This window comes from Periplaneta americana, chromosome 8 (assembly GCF_040183065.1).
Source record: "Periplaneta americana isolate PAMFEO1 chromosome 8, P.americana_PAMFEO1_priV1, whole genome shotgun sequence".
Taxonomy (NCBI): Eukaryota; Metazoa; Arthropoda; class Insecta; order Blattodea; family Blattidae; genus Periplaneta; species Periplaneta americana.
Genome location: NC_091124.1, coordinates 1,215,842 through 1,230,142, shown reverse-complemented (window position 1 = coordinate 1,230,142; position 14,301 = coordinate 1,215,842). Strand labels below are relative to the sequence as shown.

The following is a 14,301-nucleotide window of genomic DNA, read 5'->3' as shown; positions in this document are numbered from 1 at the left end:
GGTAATATGCATCAAAACAATATAAAAAGTTCTACAAATATGGGTCCTAAAAATATCTTCTGAGAAATGAACAAATGTGTACCATCACTGTAAGAGCAGCACATCTTCTACTGAGAGCTCTTGGGCGAGAAGCAAACCATGCTCCTATTCAACAGATACGAAACTAGCTTTCCTGACTGGTACAGTAATACTACTGCAGTAGTACAATTACAAACTCTAACGTACTGTCGTCTCTTGATACAAACAAATATCTAACCAGTTAGCCCTATACGTAAACTGAACAATTAAATGTGAAAAATATGTTTTAGACATAAATTCAGTATACAAACAAGTTAGATATAATCAATTTTTACCAAGCCTTGTCCGTTAATGTCCATAATTAGCTCCACAATAAATTACTAATACTTTTTTCTAAATTTTCAACTGAAAAGCAATGCCATCTGTTACTCAACACAAATTTGTATGCTGAAAATGAACGCTCCACATCCACTGAAGTAACTGGAGCCTATTTCAATTTTGACATTAGTTGCACAGGAATGTTGCATTGTAAATCCGTGTTCTTCCCTGCTAGGATATCTGAACAGTACGCAGGTCCTTCAGTCCTACATTTCTCTGCAGAACTTGCTCCAGTTTATCCCGTACTTTATTTCCAACAAAACCAGCAACACATTTGGAAATTAAAATTACAAATTTTTAAAATAAGAATGGCTGTTTTGACCTATTAGAGATAAAACATAATAATAATAATAATAATAATAATAATAATAATAATAATAATTCTTTATTTATACCAGGGGCATATTTTGCGGGCTACCGGCGGTAGCCCAAGGAAATTACAAAAGAAAAAGTTTATAATATAACATAATGTAGTCCACACCTGTGGAGTAGCGGTCAGCGCGTCTGGCCGCGAAACCAGGTGGCCCGGGTTCGATTCCTGGTCGGGGCAAGTTACCTGATTGAGGTTTTTTCCGGGGTTTTCCCTCAACCCAATATGAGCAAATGCTGGGTAACTTTCGGTGTTGGACCGGGGACTCATTTCACTGGCATTATCACCTTCATCTCATTCAGACGCTAAATAACCAAAGATGTTGATAAAGCGTCGTAAAATAACCTACTAAAATAAAAAAAAAACATAATGTAATAATTTTGTATTATTAGTTTTACCATAGTAATTAAAATTAAAGTAATTGTTAGATATATTTTGTGTAATAACAGGGTCAGCGGTAGCCCAAACCCTTTAACCAGTATACGCCACTGATTTATACTGGCAGAGTTAAGGCCATAGGGCCTTCTCTTACACTCTACCAGGTCACAAAGTATACAATCAGTGAAAAATTTAACAAAAAGTTAAAGAACAGAATACTAACATATTACAAAAAAAATAATGATAATAACACAATAAATCGACACTAAACATCATGAAAATAATACCATAATAGAAAAAAAAATAAAGTAAAATACATTGAAATGATACATACTTAATAGGTCAAAATAAGCATTTTTATGTGCTATTAAAATACCAATTTTAGGCATAGTTTTGTATGTAACATGTACGTGCAAGTTTTTTTTTGAGGATTAAAATAGGTTTTTACCTAAAATCCGAAGTCTAAATTAATGATATATTTGACAATCACGTGACGGCAAACATCAGAGATCAATTGTAGCTAGTGTCAGTTTAGCTGTCTGGATAGTAGAGTTCTCCATTATCCTCTTTTCAATTAAATATATATTGTAGCTGTAACTAGAAGTATGCAGCGTGTTGTTTGTTGTTGCAGGTGACGGGTGACCTGGCCTACGTCACCAGCATGGTTCGCAAGGACGTGCTCAGAACTGACCGCCATCACAAATTTTATGCTGGTAGTGACGATAATCAAAACATAGCCTCCCTTTTTAATATACTAACAACGTAAGCATTTTGCTTCTTGTCAGTTATTTCTCTTACTACTTACTAACCTTGTGATTAAGTTACGGTAGCTTCACGTTAGTCTAAGGGCTCATCGCATGCTAACAGTCTTGCTTCCCTCTGTTTTCTTCCTTCTTTGTTCCTGAGAATTCGTTTCGAATTACACATCTGGGTCACAGTCCACATTTCTATACATGATTGTCACAAAATTCGCAGCAAACCTCTGAACTCAAGAGAACAAGCCATACTGGTGGGAATACATTTCAAGATGTGGTTTAGTGGGTGCCTTTATGCCGAGTTAAATGGAGTTAATAAATAATTGCATAATCAGTATGCTTATGCTACACACAATAAAGGAGTAAGCTCAGCAATGATATTTATTTAAGTCTTTGTAACCAGTAATTCATACTGAATAAATATACACTTAGGCCTAATAAAGAAATGATTTCCATATATTAGTTAACTGTACAGAGCATTCACCTATGATTGGGGCCAGGAAAGTGGCCTGCCTGCGGTGTCGCTTGCAGGAATCATCTATCCGTAAGCTTCCGCTTTCTATACTAATAGCATTCACACGAGAATTTTTCTACATAGTACTCATCTTGTTATACGCGGTGTTGGAAGTGATGTCCATGTGATTCCGCACATTTCTGGCATCTTTTAATAAAATTAGCATTCACACGAATAAGTTCTTCTTCAATTCATCTATGCTGTAAGGATTATTCCTATAGCTATTATTTTTTAGAGTTCCCCAAAAATAAAAATCGCACACTATAAGGTCGGGGGAACGTGGCGGCCATAAGTCCTCAGAAATAATCCTTTTTCCAAAAAGTCACATTTCGTTCATGGATTCATGGGCTGTATGGGCTGTTGCTGAATGTTGTTGGAAATACCCATTGAGTTTCTCATCATCTGATAGCATTTGGAAAAATGGCGCGAGCATTAGAGTGCGATATCATCTTTGTGCATTTACTGTATCCTGAAAGAAAATGGACCCAATAATTTGCTTCACCGTAACAGCACACCAAACGCCAGTCTTTTCGTCATGCAATGGAACCTCATGAATTAAATGGGGATTCTCTGTACTCCAATACCTATTGTTGTGTGAGGCAACATCACCTCGTAAATGAAACCACGCGTCATCAGAAAAAATTATTAAATGAGGATCCACAATACCGTCCAAATACTTTGTAAAATCCATTTACAAAACTGAACTCAGTTTTCATCGTCTCTAGGCCGTAATTCATGCACGATACTCACTCGGTAGGGTTTTAATTTTAAAAGTTTAGCAGCAGTAAAGACTGATGTTTTTGAAACACTTAACTTCCTGTGAAACACGTCTTAGAGATTTATTAGGAGAGCGTCTAAATGATGCACTGATTTCATCAATTTTTTCTTCCATCAATACTCTTCGTTTTCGCTTAGAAATTGTAGCATTTAGCGACCCTGTTCTCCTTAATTTGTTAACAAGACGTCTAACAGTTTCTCTACCCGAAATTGAAGTACCCGGATATTTTACTTCAAATTGCCCACGCACCTCTCTACATGACTCTGTTCTTACACGTGCTTCATACATAAAAACTCTCTGTTCAAGCGTGAATTTTGCATTTTGCATTGTTAACAAATTTTACACACACACCGTCAACACCTGTGGAGTAACGGTCAGCGCGTCTGGCTGCGAAACCAGGTGGCCCGGGTTCGAATCCCGGTCAGGGCAAGTTACCTGGTTGAGGTTTTTTCCGGGGTTTTCCGTCAACCCAATACGAGTAAATGCTGGATAACTTTCGGTGCTGGACCCCGGACTCATTTCACCGGCATTATCACCTTCATTTCATTCAGACGCTAAATAACCTAGATGTTGATACAGCGTCGTAAAATAACCCAATAAAAAAAAAATAAAAAAAAATACACACACACGCTGAATATTTAAGCAACTGTGTCAAGAAACTGCACTGTACGTGTTAACACTGCAACAGCTGGCTCACAACTGATAACTTGTCGACCTTGATTGTCTAGCGTGTCTCAACAACTGTGCGCACAAAGCGGCACGTATCAGCATGTACCGCTTTCCTGGCCCCACCTGTAAGCGAACGCTCTGTATAATTATGCATTTTATTATGTAGAAAAACAAACTAAAGTCAATGCACTAAAAAAGAATGCAGGCAAGATAGAACAAAGCTAGGCATGAACATGGTCGGTGTCTTCTATTACAGAATCGCTACTCCTGTTCTATTGAAAGCACTTCCTTTGCCATTGCTGTACATAAATGCAGGCAATTGCTATGAAATGGTTTAATAACTGTTCTTAATGTGTTACTAAAATTCACTCTTATCTGCTTTTCTACTGAGATCTATGTTGTCATATTTCATACAAGTGATCGTCATTCCTATTACACATCTCGTTTGCCCTAAAAATTTTGTAACACAGCTTTTGTCTGAATGGAATTGAAAATGGGGAACAAAAAAACTATTTCCTGTATTCCCTGTTTATCCCAAAACATTAGATTATTGGTTGATAGTTACAGTACTGACCCTACAATATATTTTGAGTATCTTTCATGTGGACTGTTGTACTTCCTGTAGTGAGAATGTATGGATGAATGCAATAGACTATCAGTGGCCGTAGCATTTAAGGTGGTGTGCTACTGAAATTTCTAAATTCCAAAATTTTTTAGCTAGAGAGTTGAAATGTCTTAAAGGTAACACTGCATGTTGTGCAATGGAGCATTAGTAATGCCCTACTCTAATTTGTTCATTTGCAAAAAAAAATATATAATTTATTCAATATGTTGTTGTTGTTTTCTAATGCCAGGCGTTTGACAATAAAGTCATTTGACCTCTTGCACTCCAATATTTTTCAAAGATATTATCATGACCAGCCACTAAAGCACAGATTTTTGAGGTGTTCCGAATCCATTTCTTGGTTTGAGTTGCACAATGGACAGTTAGGGGACTGATATATTCCAATTCTATGCAGGTGTTTGGCCAAACAATCATGGCCTGTTGCCAATCTAAATGCAGCTACAGACGATTTTCGTGGTAAATCGGGAATTAACTGTGGATTATGATGCAGAGAGTTCCATTTTTTCCCTTGGGATTGTGTTATCAAATTTTGTTTGTTGAAGTCTAAGTATGTAGATTTAATAAATCTCTTCACAGAGTAATACGTAGATTTAGTAACAGGTCTGTAAGTAGCAGTGCTGCCCTTCTTTGCTAAAGCATCCGCATTCTCGTTTCCCAGGATTCCACAATGGGATGGTATCCATTGGAATACAATTCTTTTATTGAGTGATATTAATTGAGAGAGCATTTTAGTTATTTCTGCTGTTTGAGATGAAGGTGTGTGTTTAGAGACTATTGATAGAATAGCTGCTTTGGAGTCTGACAATATTCAAACATTAATAAAAAGATAATACTGCTTTACGTATAATTGTCTAGCAATAAAACTATTGTTCATTGTTCGGTACATTCTTTTAACACTTATAATCACTGAATAACTTTATGATATCTTTACTTGCAAAAGTTAACATAGTAAAGATATCATAAAGTTATTCAGTCAATAAAACTATACTGAATACAGCCAATCAAATGCTCAATTTCACAACAGAGATATTAATGAATAAATATGCCAAGTTTCATCACTCTAGCTTTAACCACTGAGAACTAAATTAATATTTGTGATTGAAAACTTTAAAAAATTCTTTTTTGAGACAATTAAATTTGTATGTATTTAGTAATTTAGTATTTATTTATTTAACCTGGTAGAGATAAGGCCATCAGGCCTTCTCTGCCCCTCTACCAGGGGATTAAAATTATAATATGAACAATAAAATTACAATTAACATTAAATTTACAATTAAAATTACAATAAAAATTAAAGTACGACAAGATTATCTAATTAATGAAAGCTAGACATTTTATCATAGAAGTTAAGAACAAAGAATATTTTTGTATTTACTGAATTACAAATTAAACCTACAATAACAAAAATCTATAGTAATGAAATTACCGGATATTGAAATATTTCGTGATAGATTAAGAGAACTATTTACAAGAAACCATGTCTGAACGAGTCTCAATTACTGACCAAGTGCCTAGTAAGTTTGCGTTTGAATTCAATTTTATTTCGACAGTCCCTGATGCTAACAGGTAACAAATTCCAGAGTCTTGGCAGGGCTATTGTGAAAGAGGATGAGTATGAGGAGGTGCGATGGGATGGTATTGTTAGTATTGTTTCATGGCGAGGGCGTGTGTTCAGATTATGGTGGGAAGAAAGGTAAGTGAAGCGAGACGACAGGTACGAAGGAATAGAAGAGTTCAAGATTTCGAAGAGAAGGAGAAGTGAATGTAAATTTCTTTTCTTATCTAGTTTAAGCCAACCTATTGCTTCCAGGGATGGAGTAATATGATCATATTTACGAACATTGCTTACAAAACGTACACACAAATTATGAGCACGTTGAAGTTTCGTTTTGTTGTCGCTGGAAAGGTCAGTCAGTAAAATGTCAGCATAGTCAAAATAGGGAAATACAAGTGTCTGCACAAGGGACTTTTTTAAGCAAGAGGGAAGATGAACATTTATCCTTTTTAGCACATGGATAATAGAATATACGAGGTCTGTCTAAAAAGTATCCGACCTTTAGCCAGAAAAAATATTTCAAATACCTGACGGGGTTGGGACCCTAATCCCCTTCAAAGTAGGCCCCTTGTGCTTGCACGCACTTAGCCCACCGATCCTTCCACTGCCGGAAACACCTCTGGAAGTCTTCTTTTGGAATGGTGTTCAGCTCCGTCGTCGCATTCCGCATTATCTCTTCTCTACTCTCAAAATGGGATCCTTTCAGTGGTGTCTTCAATTTTGGAAACAACCAGAAGTCGCAAGGAGCCAGGTCTGGAGAGTAGGGAGGTTGGTGAACGGTTGTAATTCCATGTTTGGCCAAGAAAGTGTGTATCAATTGGGATGAATGTGCGGGGGCGTTGTCGTGATGCAAGTGCCAGTTGTTCGCCGTCCACATGTCTGGTCTTTTGCGCCGAACTGCATCACGGAGTCGCCAGAGAACATCGTGATAGTACTCCTTTGTCACCATTTGTCCTTCCGGTGCGTATTCGTGATGCACAATTCCACGGACATCAAAGAAAATAGTCAGCATCACCTTGATTTTGCTTCGCACCTGCCGCGCTTTCTTCGGCCTTGGAGACTCGGGATGCTTCCATTGCGACGACTGTCTTTTTGTTCCTGGGTCGTACCCGTACACCCATGACTCATCTCCAGTTATCACGGTGTTCAGAAACCCAGGATCAGTGTTGGCGGTGTCCAGAAGGTCCTGTGCAACGTCACGACGGAGGTCTTTTTGTTCCGGGACAACAACTTCGGCACGAATTTCGCAGCCACTCGGTTCATGTTCAAATCATCACACAAAATTGCATGTGCAGAATCTTTACTCACTCCAACCTCTTCGGCAATCTCCCGCACGGTCAAACGACGATCTGCCATCACCAAATTTCGCACCATCTCAACAACAGCTGCACTCCGAGCAGTTAGGGGCCTGCCACAACACTGCTCACTCTCTGCTGATGTGCGGCCATCTTTGAATCGGTTGAACCACTCCTTAATTTGTGTTACACCCATCGCATCTTCCCCAAACACCTGCTGAATCTTACGAATTGTTTGACTTTGAGAATCACCAAGCTTTTGACAAAATTTGATGCAGTATCTTTGCTCAATTCGTTCAGTCATCTTGCGAGAAAACTAAATCCGACACACACCTAGAACAGCACCTTACTTGGCGACCACCAGCCAGTGACTGGCACAAGCGAATGCGGTGAAAAAATTCAAGCATGCGCATTACAGTTCCTCCTTCCACCATGCACAGTGGCGCCGCCTTAGAATCACAACTTTACGCGGGAAAAATTAAGGTCGGATACTTTTTAGACAGGCCTCGTACCTTTCTGCAGGTTTCTATGATTTGCATGTCCCAGTTGAGATTATTATCCATGTGAATGCCAAGATTTTTTACCGAAGAACTGAAAGGGATATGCACTGTACTTACTTTAACGGGGGAAATGTCGAGGTGCTTTACAGCGTCGGTTTGCCGTTTGTGTCCTAATATAATTGCTTGTGTCTTTCCAGGATTGATATTAAGATGGAATTTCTTTGTCCATGTCACAATCGAGTCAATGTCTTCGTTCAATTTATCTATAGCATCATTTATTCGATCTAAGCGGGAAGAGATGTAGCATTGAAGGTCGTCAGCATACAAGTGATAGTTACAATGCCTTACATGAGATGTAATATCATTGACATATATTGTGAACAACAATGGTCCGAGTACCGACCCCTGTGGTATACCTGATGTTATGTTAAGCCAGGAAGAGCTTCGATTCCCGGATACAACACATTGTTGTCTTTCCCGTAAGTAGGATATGAACCAACTCACAGCAGTCTCTGACAAATGCAGATTTCTCAATTTATGGGTGAGCAGGTCAAAATTTACAGAGTTGAAAGCTTTGCTAAGGTCAAGAAGTGTTAGTATTGTTACTTTATTAGAGTCGATTGCTTCACGAATGTCTTCGGTCACTTTAAGTAGAGCAGTGCTTGTGTTGTGTCCAGCTCTGAAACCTGACTGATACTCGTCGAATAATTTGTGTTCGTTCATGTAGTTAGTAATTTGTCTGTGTACGATTCTTTCCAGTGCTTTTGATATGGCTGGCAGGATACTGATTGGTCTATAGACATTCGGGTCGGTGGGAACTTTGACTTTTGGAAGAGGAAGAATGAAAGCTTGCTTCCATATTTTAGGGAAAGTTGAAGTGATTGAACTATTGAATATGTGTGCAATTGTAGGTATTACTATGTCTTGTATTTTCTGTATGAGTAATATGCTAATGTTGTCTGGCCCTTGAGCTTTCGTCTTGATGCGTCGGATGGCTTTCATTACGTATGTATGTATCTAATGCCTACCCACTTCACTTTACGTGATTCGGGTTCCGCATGTTGCGGATAGATGGCAGGACTGTGGCCCATTTTCCTTGCACACCACTTCGGCAGGTCACACTATACATGATTAAATTTAAAGTTTTCGTAACACATAACTCACATAGAATAAACATGGGAAATGCGTGTTATGATTCGGTTGAGAAGCTTTTATCATCCAGTCTGCTGTCAAAAAATCTGAAAGTTAAAATTTATAAAACAGTTATATTACCTGTTGTTCTGTATGGTTATGAAACTTGGACTCTCACTTTGAGAGAGGAACATAGGTTAAGGGTGTTTGAGAATAAGGTGCTTAGGAAAATATTTGGGGCTAAGAGGGATGAAGTTACAGGAGAATGGAGAAAGCTACACAACACAGAACTGCACGCATTGTATTCTTCACCTGACATAATTAGGAACATTAAATCCAGACGTTTGAGATGGGCAGGGCATGTAGCACATATGGGCGAATCCAGAAATGCATATAGAGTGTTAGTTGGGAGACTGGAGGGAAAAAGACCTTTGGGGAGGCCGAAACATATATTAAAATGGATTTGAGGGAGGTGGGATATGATGATAGAGAATGGATTAATCTTGCTCAGGATAGGGACCAATGACGGGCTTATGTGAGGGTGGCAATGAACCTCCGGGTTCCTTAAAAGCCAGTAAGTAACACATAAAACTCATGCATTAACACAACTTCTATCATATTATATAAAGGTAGACTTATGATTAAGATATGGAGATAAAATTTTCAGGAAAATATTCCTCATGAAGCTGTACATTTTTTAGCACGGAAATAAAAAAATGATGAAATTTGTCAAAATTGGACTATTTTCAGAAGTAGAAAGGAAACTACTTCTATAAGCATGTTAGATTATTTAGGTGGAGTTTCTTTCTCAGGGGCGTTGCGTAACTCTCTGTTTGTGTGGCAGGTATGCGCTGAACCACCCCACGGTGAGCTACTGCCAAGGCATGAGCGACCTCGCCTCCCCGTTGCTGGTCACGATGGGCGACGAGGCGCACGCGTACATCTGCTTCTGCGCCCTCATGAAGCGCCTGCACACCAACTTCCTGCTGGACGGCATTGTGATGACCCTCAAGTTCCAGCACCTCGCGGAAGGCCTTCTGTACTACGACCCTGAGTTCTACGCGTACCTCAAGAGCCACCAGGTGAGTGTCGGGTGCAGAGGAACAGACCTGGAGCCCTGCACTACAGGTAATAGTAAGTACACAACTTCATTAAATTCTCCTTCGTTTTTTTTCTTGTTCTGTTATGCCTCTTTCTCCTGGTCTTCCTTAACCTTCTCTCCTTTCTTTATCTTTCTCTTTTACATCTCTCTTGTTCTCTCCTTCCACGTCTGTCTCTCTATACCCTGTCTATTTTATTTTCCCTTCCTGACTTTTCCCCTTTATAATTAATTTTATGTATTTTATTCGTCTTCATTTTTCTTCTGTTTTCTTCTCTTATTCGTTTTTCTTTTCGTTCTATCCATTGTATTTTCTTCTCCACCTTTCAACAATCTGTGTTCAGTTTTGAACGAAAGCTTCCAGCACTTGTTTTTACATTCATGTCGTCACAGGTTTGTTTTCTGTTCCAAATTGAACACAGGGTATGCCTTCTATTACCTGTCCTTTTTTCTTTTTCTGTATATCCTTTTTTGTTTTCTTTTTTTCTGTATTCGTTCTGTTTTTCTTGTGTGACCTCTTTTCCATTTCTTTCTCTTGTCTGTTCTTTTCCTCCATATTTTTCTTTTGAAAGTGTTTGAATAAATCTTGTTTACACTTCTTCTATCATCCATGCGCATTATGGACTTTTGGCATTTACTAGTTTTGTGACTGGATATAGTGAGGATCATGTAAGAGCAGTTCCTAAAAGTCTAATTTGGCTGTCTCTTCAGTGTTGCCAACTAATACCAGTTATCACCAAAGAAGGAAAAATCACAATGCTACATACTGAAATAATAATATCCCAACTTCGGCGTCAAGTGCAAGATCTTCGAACTGGACGCTTGCCAAGGCATCGGAAAGGTGTGTCTGGTGTACATGGACAAGAGCGAGTGCGAATCCGATCTAAAACGAGAGGACCCCAAGATCTGGCTGCTGGACATGAAGTTTCGAGTGGCACTACCTGGCTGCAGACTTCACGCAGTACTTCCGCATGATGCTGGTACACCAGGGTCTCCCCCAGTAGCAGTTCAAATTCACGCCCATGGACCTAACACCGTGGGCTGAGCAAATGTTCGTGTTGATCGCACCGCATCTGCTCCAATCTGATGTGAATAACCCACTCACACAGAGCGTGGACTGGTGTGACATGCCGTATAACCACCTCGACCCTGCGATCTTCAAGACGAGAGCGAAGAGCTCCAAGAAGAAGGCAGACCCAGCCAAGATCAAGCCATCCTGAGCAACTCTGCGGGTGTACGAGTCATAACAGAGCGGCGATTCGTTTATGTTTGTTTTATTAGATTTGAACACTATTGTATTAACAGTTCTGGTTGTTGGGAAATGTTTATTAAAATATTGTTATTCTTCAAAAAAAAAAAAAAAAAGTAATGAAATAATTTGCAATAAATAAATAATATCCTAATAATAATAATAATAAAAATAATAATAATAATATAATAATAATTAACAATAACTACATGTCTTACTTATTTACCACATCTCATCTTTATGTTGCGAGGTGTTTTCTACATGATTCAGTAATTTATAAAAGAGTATATTTTTCTCCTGGACTTCTCACATATTATGTTGGTAATTAGGATTAATATGATCTAATATTAAAATTTATTTTGTCTGGTAACATGAAATTCATTGCTTTAAATAAACAGTTTACGATTCACGAGACCTAACCTAAAAATGTAGTTTGATCACGTGAAATGATTAGTACGAATTCCGAAAACAGAACACCACTTTAAAATGTTGTTCTTGTTTTCTAATGCCAGGCGTTTGACAATAAAGTCATTTGACCTCTTGCACTCCAATATTTTTCAAAGATATTATCATGGTCAGCCACTGAAGCACAGATTTTGAGGTGTTCCGAATCCATTTCTTGGTTTGAGTTGCACAATGAACAGTTAGGGGACTGATATATTCCAATTCTATGCAGGTGTTTGGCCAAACAATCATGGCCTGTAGCCAATCTAAATGCAGCTACAGATGATTTTCGTGGTAAATCGGGAATCAACTGTGGATTATGATGCAGAGAGTTCCATTTTTTCCCTTGGGATTGAGTTATCAAATTTTGTTTGTTGAAGTCTAAGTATGTAGATTTAATAAATCTCTTCACAGAGTAATACGTAGATTTAGTAACAGGTCTGTAAGTAGCAGTGCTGCCCTTCTTTGCTAAAGCATCCGCATTCTCGTTTCCCAGGATTCCACAATGGGATGGTATCCATTGGAATACAATTCTTTTATTGAGTGATATTAATTGAGAGAGCATTTTAGTTATTTCTGCTGTTTGAGATGAAGGTGTGTGTTTAGAGACTATTGATAGAATAGCTGCTTTGGAGTCTGACAATATAACTGCATTCCTAAATTTATTGATGTGGCATAGACGATTCCTGAGACTTTCACTTATTGCAATGATTTCACCATCAAAACTTGTTGTTCCATACCCAAGAGATCTATAAAGTGAGAAGAGACAGCACGTAACACCTGCACCGACACCTTGTTGTCTGGAGATCAAGGATCCGTCGGTGTATAAATGAAGCCAGTTTTGTGGAGGGTACCTAATATTAATTGTCTCTAAAGACAATTGTTTCAGTATTTCAGTGTTTACTTCTGATTTCAGTATTTCTTCTGTTAAATTTAGATTATATTCTATATTTAATAGAGTTAAAGGGTTTGGTTTAATTTGTAAGTTTTCTTTTAAATTCGGGATGTTGATTTACTGTTTTAATTCTTGAACCATGGATATGAAACTTTTTTGAGTTTTCAATCTACAGAGAGGACTGTATGAATGCCAATTGTTTCCTGGTAATCTGATAAGTTTTTCATATTGAATCAGTGCTTTTTCTTCTATTGTCATTTTGATGCTGCTAATATTAGTGAGGAATCTCATAGAATCTATTGGAGTTGTTTTGATTCCACCAGTAATGAGTCTGAGAGCTTGGTTTTGAACATATTCTATGTCGTTTATGAAAGGTGAAGTAATTAAAATTTCTCCGCAGTATGTCAGCACTGGCTGTATAAACATTTTGTATGTAGTGTTGAAAGTATTCCTAGAGCATCCCCATTTCTTTCCTGCTAGTCTTTTTAGAAGGGAGAATCTTTTACGAGCTTTTTCAGAAATGTATTTCAAATGGTTGCTCCATGTTAACTTACTATCGAAAATAACTCCAAGATATTTGGATTCATAAGTCCTAGGAAGGTGTTTGTATTGGATATTGAATTCTCTTTCTTTTTTACCGAGTGAAAATATTTGGTAGTTACTTTTGCTTAAATTGAGTGTCATCAAATTTGATGTATTCCATTCATGTAGTTGATTTAGAGCTTTAAGAGCAGAATTTTGAATTTTGTCTCTATGTCTGCAAGATCCGGAAGTCCACAAAACTATATCATCTGCAAATAGAGCTGTTTTCATGTTTGATTCCTCTAATAGGGAGGGTAAGTCATTTATATAAATATTGAATAAAGTTGTGCTGAGGACAGCGCTTTGATGTCTGTAACTAGAAAGTGAGTTATTGAATTTAGTGGCAGTGAATCTTTGACTAAGGAATTCTGATATCCATTTGAACATATTGCTGGAGATACCTAATTTCTGGAGTTTTAGTAATAATTTATTTCTCCAAACAGAGTCATATGCTAGCTGAAAGTCAATAAATATTGCCAAGGTATCTTCTTTCTTGTTAAAACTGTCTTTTATTTCTTGGCCAAGGCATATGACTTGTTCATTGGTAGAGTGCAGTTGTCGAAAACCGGCTTGTCTTGTGATAAAAGATTTTGGGATTCTAAATACCAGGTTAATCTGTTGGAGATCATGGACTCCATGGTTTTTGCTATCATGCTTAATAGTGCTATTGGTCGATAACTATTAACATCATGAGCAGGTTTCCCTTTTTTGTGAATTGGTACAATGATTGCTTTTTTCCAAGCTGCAGGAATTGAGGTGTTCCATGATAAATTGAAAATGGATAAAAGTACAGACTTGGCTTTTTCCCCCCAGATGTTTAAAAAATTCGGAATGAATGTTGTTGGGGCCAGGAGATTTCTTGGTTTTTAAATTTTGTAAAGCTAGAGTTAATTCTTTGGAAGTAAAATTTTGATGAAATATTTCAGGTTTTGTACTAGTAATATTGTTTTTATTATTTTTATGTAATTCTCTTTTGATAAATTTGTCAGTTTTTTTGGTATTGGGATGTAATCTGTGAGAGTGTGAGTAGTGTTTATTAAATGCGTTTGCTATATATCTACTATCT

The 14,301-nt window shown here is 37.7% G+C and overlaps 1 protein-coding gene across 1 annotated transcript in view; it reads left to right on the top strand.

Moving 5' to 3' along the window:
• LOC138704411 (uncharacterized) overlaps window positions 1-14,301 on the top strand; it is a 60,305-nt gene that overhangs the window by 29,728 nt on the left and 16,276 nt on the right. Inside the window, exons 6-7 of the mRNA XM_069832257.1 lie at window positions 1,776-1,906; window positions 9,811-10,048. Coding sequence (XP_069688358.1) covers window positions 1,776-1,906; window positions 9,811-10,048 — 369 coding nt within the window. The remainder of the gene's footprint in view (window positions 1-1,775; window positions 1,907-9,810; window positions 10,049-14,301) is intronic.